This window comes from Erythranthe guttata, chromosome 5 (assembly GCF_056151865.1).
Source record: "Erythranthe guttata isolate IM_541 chromosome 5, IM_541, whole genome shotgun sequence".
Taxonomy (NCBI): domain Eukaryota; kingdom Viridiplantae; phylum Streptophyta; class Magnoliopsida; order Lamiales; family Phrymaceae; genus Erythranthe; species Erythranthe guttata.
In genome coordinates this window covers 3,103,942-3,112,245 of record NC_142537.1, presented here as the reverse complement: position 1 = coordinate 3,112,245, position 8,304 = coordinate 3,103,942, and the positions used below count along the sequence as shown (strand labels likewise).

Sequence of the window (8,304 nt, the reverse complement as noted above, 5' to 3'; positions counted from 1 at the left end):
ATATATATATATATATATATATATATATATATATATATATATATATATATATATAAAACTAAAATTAATGTTAATTATTTTCATGGATTTATTGATTTGAAATCTACTTTCTCTCACACACACTCACTCTCTCTATCTCTCACACACATACACACTATAACGACAATGAATATCAGCAAACTTCCTGTGCGCCGGTTGCAATGGCAATGGCAATGGTGGCTTCCTCAGCCTTGTCGCCGCCACCATTCCATGATCCGACTTCTCTGATTTCTCATCATCGCAGATTTGAGATTACCCGACTCACATTTTCTCATCCACCTGATGTGGCGGCGGCGGCGCCGCCAATATTAGAAAGAGGTGGCGGAGCTGCATTTGCCAATCCCGAAGCAATGCTTCTCTAGCCGTCTGATTGTAACCTTCAGTTCTCACCTTGATGGGCGGCAGATTTGCCATTGACGGCGACGAAGAGCTGGTTTCTACCAGAAAGACTTCCTGAGCGTTATTAGCCTTGCCCGCAACCTGTTTGGTTAACGAAAACCACTCTGCAATTATAGAGTGGTTTTTGTTAATTGATAAGTTTATAGTGAATTTTTGTAATGAAATTTGTTAATCATATTGTGATTTTCATTAATTACATAGCGTTTTTCATTAATTGCAGAGTGATTTTCGTTAATTGATAAATTTTTACTGAATTTTTGTAATGGAACTCGTTAATTACATAGTGATTTTCATTAATTAGAGGGTGATTTTCATTAATTATAGAGTGGTTTTTGTTAATTGATAAGTTTATAGTGAATTTTTGTAATAAAATTTGTTAATTACATGATTTTCATTAATTACATAGCGGTTTTCATTAATTGCAGAGTAGTTTTCGTTAATTGATAAGTTTTTACTGAATTTTTGTAATGAAACTCGTTAATTATATAGTGATTATCGTTAATTATATAGTGGTTTTTATTAATTATAGAGTGGTTTTTGTTAATTGATAAGTTTTTAGTGAATTTTTTTAATGGAATTTGCTAATTACATAGTGATTTTCGTTAATTTACACAGTGGTTATCATTAATTATAGAGTGGTTTTTATTAATTACATAGAGATTTTCGATAAGTTTATAAGGGATTTTCGTAACAGAATATTATAATCACATAGTGATTTTTTGTAAGTTTATAGTGAATTTCAATTTGTAAATTTTTTTTTTATTTTAATAAATTTAACTTTTAAAAAAGGGTCTATTAGATATAACCCCCTTAAACATTCAAATAATAGTAGGGGTAGTACCAAATTTATATTTGCCATTTTGATAACAGCCCAAACTTTTCCTAATTACATAATTACCCTCAATCAAATCCCACAAAACCCGTTACTTTACCTTTTGAAATAAAATCAAATCCCTTCCTATTTTCCCGTTAAATCACTGTCATCCCAAACCCGCTATCGAATAAACTGCAAAACCTTCCAGAACAACTTCCCCGTACGGCCGATTGAAAGGGGAAGACGTCTGCACTGCCGTGAAACGACGATTTTCGTGCACTCCGAGCAAGCTGTCGTAGGTACGTCGTCGCCACTCGCTGAATCGCTATCATCCATCGATTTGTTGATATGTTTTGGCTAAATCGAATATTACGTTTGTGTAATTGCAGATCTGTTATAATCGCCTACCGAATTCGAGCACTAAATCAGTGATATTGCAACAATTGATGGGCAGGACATCCACCAGAAGTGATATCGTCGTTGGCCGCCGCCGTCGCTGTCACTGCTCCAATCTAGGGTTACTCAAATCTAGGATTACTCAAATCTAGGGTTTTGATAATTCTTCGGCCCATAGTTGATTAACGAGATGCATAGTCGAATTACATCTGTATTAATATACTATCCCATATCATTTAATAGACTATCCCACTGGTATAATTTTACTATGGATCTCGTTAATCGATTATGGGCCGAAGAATCATCAAAACCCTAGATTTGAGAAGTGACGGCGGCGGATTTGTGTTTTAAAATTAATAGACTATCTCATATCTTTTAATAGACTATCCCATGTATCTAATTCGACTATGGATTTAGTTAATTGACTATTGGAAAAATAATAATATATATGGAAACTGAATAATATGTTTGTTTGAAATACTAATCAATTAGGGTAATTTTCCTTATTATATGAAAACGATTAAGGTAAATAATAATATATATGAAAAAATAATAATATATATGGAAACTGAATAATATGTTTGTTTGAAATACTAATCAATTAGGGTAATTTTCCTTATATCATGTAATAGACTATCTTATTGATCTAATTCGACTATGGATCTCGTTAATCGACTATGGATCCCGTATTATTCAACCACATAGTATATTAATAATTTCAATATAGTACATTGATCTGCTATGATAGTATATTACGGTTATAGTAGTGATATGAATTGTGTTACAAACAATATACCACTGAAATGACAAGAACATTGAGAACAACACCAACGTAAAGTATTCCAACATAACCAATAAAATAGTACATTAATAATCTCATAATTTCAATCTAGGGTTTTGATAAAATACATAAAACACATCATAACACAATCAAACCAATATGTCGACTTAAAAAACTCTAGTACATTAATAATCTCATAATAGTATAATAAAATGATAATGGTAGTATCATACGATATTCATAATAGTATACTACTGTATTACAATGGTTTAAAACTTAACCGAAGTTACCGAGCCATTACATCGTAAACACCTCTTTATAGCAACCAACCCACCAAACCTCAACAAAATCCGTACGAAATTCACCATCGAAAAAACCTAAAATCATGAAACAAAATTAAAAATGCAGAATACTAAAAAATGATTAACTAGACTGCAAATACATTTGAATGACAATACATTAATATCATCAAAAATAAACTTAAAATGCAAAATCCATACGCTAATTTAAAAAAGACTACGAACTATATTTTAATGTACTACCCAGCACACTTAAATCGGCTGTTATAAACAAATAAACCAACTATCGACCGGGATCAGACTCATGAACTCCACGACAGCGGACAGTTATTTCAATTAATGCGTAAACCAACTATGATGTTCATATAAAACAACTCTGGTCCGATATGCGTGAACCATCCTCATCTAACTCTGTCAATCCTCTTCCAAACAAACATCATCCGCCAAAAAATAACGATGTATATATGACGGAATAATTTTGTTAAAAAACGTTCTACTTAATAGAATCAAGTATCAACACAACTCTTAAAAATTTCTAACCACCGTAATCGACAATCCTAGACATTGAGCGAAAAAAAAAAAAAAACGAATAACGCATTCATACCCGGTTAACAACGTCCAACAACGAACGCTCAAATTCGATCCTATTTCAACGACGGTGCAGAAATATTCAAAGACGATAAAAAACCGCTGGAACGCTGAAGAGAACCTTCGAAAAATATTGTACACGATTTGATATAACGGCCAATGATCTCACGTAATTTTATTCCGTGATTTTAGGCAACGTATCAGCAAATCTCAAATCACGTAGTAAAGAAAATAAAAGCCGTTTAAAAATAAAATAGGGGTATTAAAGGCAAATTATATAATATATTTTGCCAAGTTGGCAAAATTGGGTCTATCTCAAAAAGGGGAAAAAAAATTGGATCTACCTCATTAGAAAATATGAACAAGGGGGTTATCCCTAATAAACCCTTTAAAAAAAATGTATAAAAACAATCATTTAAAAAATAACAAAAATACGACATAACTTAAACATAAATAAAAAAAACCCAATTAATTAATCAACTAATTGAAGGAGAAAGGCGTGATAGGAGATAATAGGGGATGGTGGGGAGAAAATAAGGGGATTCACATATCTACCAAAAAACAATGGATTTTTTAAAATAATATTATATGGAAATTTTATGTAATATTAAATAGGGGTATTTTGGATAATATGAGCCAATTGGATTTATAACAAATATCAATTAAAAAAATTAGATTATCAAGAAGTCAAATTTCAACAAGGGGTGTTTGACAAATACCCCCTAGTTTAAGATGTGAAAAAGAAAAGTCAACCCTCCACATCAACAACAATTAACGGAATGCCAAACGGAGAGACTGTTTTGTTACGTTTTATAGTATAAGGGGTGTTTAAGACAAGCTCCATAGTTCAGGATGTAAACTGTATTTTCCCCAAAAATAAATGACAATTTTTGTTAAGAACATTAGGAAACTGACATTTGTAATTCTCTTTGATATTCGGTAAATCAGAACTTGATTCCTCTATATGCAAAGCTCTAAGTCTCTAACTAATAAATTAATAAAAAATAGGGCAAATTACGGTCATCCCTGAGGTATAATTAAATTACAAAAAGACCTCTCTTGTTTGGGTAGTTACAGTTAACGCTCATTTAAAATATTTTTACATAAAATTTATATAATTTGGTTATTTATCGAACCAAATCGTATATTCAGTTCGGTAAACGGTATAAAATGTTGGCGTACCGAAATTTTATTTTGGTTTTTACCAATTCAACATCCCTAAATTTACCTCTGGAGGATTTTTTCATAAGATAATACATAGTTGAGTTGAGTGGCTGTAATTACCCAAGCAGGAGGCCGTTTGTTATTTAACCATAACTCAGGGGTGGCTGTAATTATCCAGGCATGAGGGTATTTCGTAATTTGACCATAACTCAGGATGGCCGTAATTTAAACTAAAATAATATATTAATAATTAATAATTAATAATTAATAATTAATAACAATCTTAAACAAGGAAAGATAGGTCTGCGAAAGGGTTTATTGAGGCGGAAAATACATTAGGGTTTATAACATCGAGGGTGAAAAATCTTGGATATTCAGCCAGCCTCCATGGACAGGATATCCGATTTGCCGAATGACATCTTGCAGAGAATACTGTATTTCGTGTCCCAAAAAGACGCTCTTCGAACATCTGTCTTGTCCAAATCATGGCGTTACAGGTGGCGCACTCGCCCCAATCTCGATTTTTCAGAGGCCACCTTCAAAGGTAAAAAACAAGAATTTCTATCCTTTGTGGACAACACTTTGCAACAGTATCGTGATCGACGGCTGTGCTTGGATGAATTCCACCTTCGAATATCGCTAGACGATTGTCTCAAACACAAATCGGTTTCGCTTCTCGGGAAATGGATCCGGATACTGACAACTATGGGTGTGAAGGAGTCTCGTCTCTCTATTTGTACGGTAGATCACAACGATATGATGCCCTCTGTCGTTTTTCGAGCCGAATCGCTCCAACAATTGCATGTGGAAGGATTCGATATGGACCGAGACGCTGTTCCGACGATAATACTCTCTAAGCATCTGAAAAAGCTTCATCTCCGAAGAGTCCACATCGAGGAAAAGATATTTCGGAAGATATTATCGAGCTGTTCGTTGATTGAAACTATGCATGTCGAAGAATGTGGGGGGTTACGAAACATCAAGACGAACAATCTCCGTCGTCTCAAGGACTTCTCCTTTGAAAGAAATAATGAAGAAGACGAACGTTGTAGCATCGAAATATATCCCGCGTCTCTTGAAACAATTAAGATCAGGTTTGGTAATATTTCCTTTGACAAAGGTGCGGAGTTTCGTAACCTCGTTGATTTAGATCTACGCAATGTCGAATCGTCGCGGGCCCGCTTGTTTTCGTGTGAGTTCCCAAGCCTCAGACGCTTGACTCTCTCCGATTGTGACGGACTCAATGAAGAATTGTCGTCGGACCGCCCGCGTTGGTGTAGGTTCCCGAGTCTTGAGTTCTTGAAAATCTTCAACTGTGATGGACTCAAAGATATCCAGTTAGTTATCGATGCACCAAACATACTCAATTTTGAATACCAAGGCAACTTTATCCCATCAATCTCGTTCGTAACAAATTCCAGGGAGTGGAAGTCAAAGATAGACCTATACAAATCTTCTTTGTCGTTACTCAAGCTAGACGAACTGCTCAAGTCATTAAGCCAGTCGGAAATTTCTCTGATGATAGATAATACCAACATAATTAGAGAAAACATTTGGGTACAAGACAACGGTTATAATAAACCCGTCGTGGTGGTGGAGAGCTTGAACATGAATTGTGGTTGTAGTTTATCTTACTTCTCGTCTATTTTGAATGGCCTGTTTTGTATTTGCCGTCCAAGAAACATGGGTTACTGCAACAACTACGACGGAGGATCAGTGATGCAATTTGTCGGGTTTATGTGGAGGATTCTAATCGAGAGAGAAAGTTATCAGCTCTCGCAGTTGGTGTTACGAGATTTGGAGGAAGCAAACATGGAGATTAAGGAATGGTATGAAGAAGAATGGCATCGAGCACCTTTGTCGGAATTTGTTATAAGCCACGGAAGGCGTGAAGGTTACTTCACCCCGAAATGTCAAACCCGCTTCACACTCAAATGGAGAGAAACTGCGTGAGTCGTCTGTCAATAGTAGAAAAATGGCTTTTTACAACGATTTTTTTTTCTAAGATAAAAATACGTAACAAAAGGTACCTTTTACTACGGGACAGTCTTGGAGTCGTTGTAAATGCTAGGTGTAGCAAAAAAAGTATTTTGCTACGGCCGTTTACCGTAGCAAAGTTTTTGTCACGCCCTCGTATGTGCTATGGGGCAAATGCGCAGCAAAACCATTTTACTACGAATTTGATACTTTTTGCTACGGGGTTAACAGTCGTAGTAAAAAAACCGTTTTATCTGCTTATTGATTACTTGGCCCGTAAGCTAGCTTATGTCTATCAATCTGTCTTTCTGTTGGTTTGTTTTTCTCATTTGTTTGTTTACTTAAAAGTTTAAAAATTTGCCACTTATTTATAAAGCCATTTTTTTGCGGTTTAGAGATTGATATATCAGATTATTTTATATTTGAAGTTTGTGAATTAGGTTGGTTGTTTTTAATGAGTCTGGATTACTTTGACTGTATGTAGATGAAGGCAGTGAAGCAATTTGGTGCAGCAGAGTTTGGAGAGCAGCATGAAAGAGAATGGTGAAGAGAGCTAATTTGCGCCGTTTTGAGGGTATTGATCAAGTTTCTTTTACATGGTTAGAGTGGCTTGTATTAACATAGGATGTTTTTGCAGTATTAGTGAGTGACTATTGTCTTTGTACTCTCTAAGATTCCCCGTTTTTATTATTTCACCTCGACTTTTATCGGTTTTTGGTGAATCTCTCTCTCTCTCTCTCTCTCTCTCTCTCTCTCTCTCTCTCTCTCTCTCTCTCTCTCTCTCTCTCTCTCTCTCTCTCTCTCTCTCTCTCTCTCTCTCTCTCTCTCTCTCTCTCTCTCTCTCTCTCTCTCTCTCTCTCTTAGTTCTCTTTATTTTTGGGCTATATTGAAAGCACAATGACTAGATGATTGTGATTATTGGTGCAAGTCCGAACGGAAATTTCAATTTTCGCCGGTTTCGATCTGAAAAGTTCTGATTTTGGAACATCTTTTTTCATTTCGACTTCCGATTTTCGATTTTTTTGACTTTTTTGGAACGGAATTGGAATTATATATATATTTTTTGAAATTTCCGATTTCCTATCCGATATAATTTCCGATATAAGTTCCAAAAAATTCCTATTTTTTTTTCGAAAAATACACCTATAAATAATATAAATTATATAATAATTATATTTTTTTTTCTGAAAGTAATTAGATTTAAATGTTGTTTTGGGATTTTTGACATATTAAATTGTTGTTAGAAGTTTTATTGAATATTATGATGTGGTTTATTTTTATTTTTTATTTTTTTTTAGCTGAAATTCAGTAGTTATTAGTTTTACGTTTATCGACGTGAATGTTCTTATTTTTGGAAAATTATGAAATTTTCATAAAATTTCCGCTAAGTTTTAAAATTTTAATATTCATGTGATTTCCGTTTTCTCCCCAAAATTACGAAATTTCCGGGCCTTTTGGAAATCGAATGAATTTTAAGATTTCGAAAATTTTGGAATTGGAATTTATTTTGCACTTCCAGATCGAAAATGCTAAATCCGATCCGATCCATTCGACTTTCACCCCTAATTGTGATGGAAATTGGTTAAGATATGAAGGGATATATACAGGGAAAATTATCCATCTAGGAAATATTGTTAAGAAAACACTCCCTCCCAAAAAGAATTAGAGAAAATCCCCTTAGCTAATATTTCACCCATGTGATATTTTCATAATTCCAAAACTACCCTTAATTATCTATTATACTGTTTCAAAACTCTAATCTTATTTTAATTTTTCATTCCGCTGCTTTTCTCTCTTCTCTATTTTCTTTCCTCCGTTTTCTTCTTTTTTTTTCCACCATCGTGTTT

At 34.1% G+C, this 8,304-nt stretch overlaps 1 protein-coding gene across 1 annotated transcript; it reads left to right on the top strand.

Annotated features, from left to right (window-relative positions):
- Positions 1-4,791: 4,791 nt before the first annotated feature.
- On the top strand, positions 4,792-7,179 carry LOC105966187 (putative F-box/LRR-repeat protein At3g59230). Its single transcript, XM_012990753.2, has 2 exons — positions 4,792-6,429; positions 6,942-7,179. The coding sequence occupies exons 1-2, from the start codon at positions 4,868-4,870 to the stop codon at positions 6,943-6,945; spliced, it is 1,566 nt and encodes a 521-aa protein (XP_012846207.1). The 5' UTR covers positions 4,792-4,867; the 3' UTR covers positions 6,946-7,179.
- Positions 7,180-8,304: the final 1,125 nt, after the last annotated feature.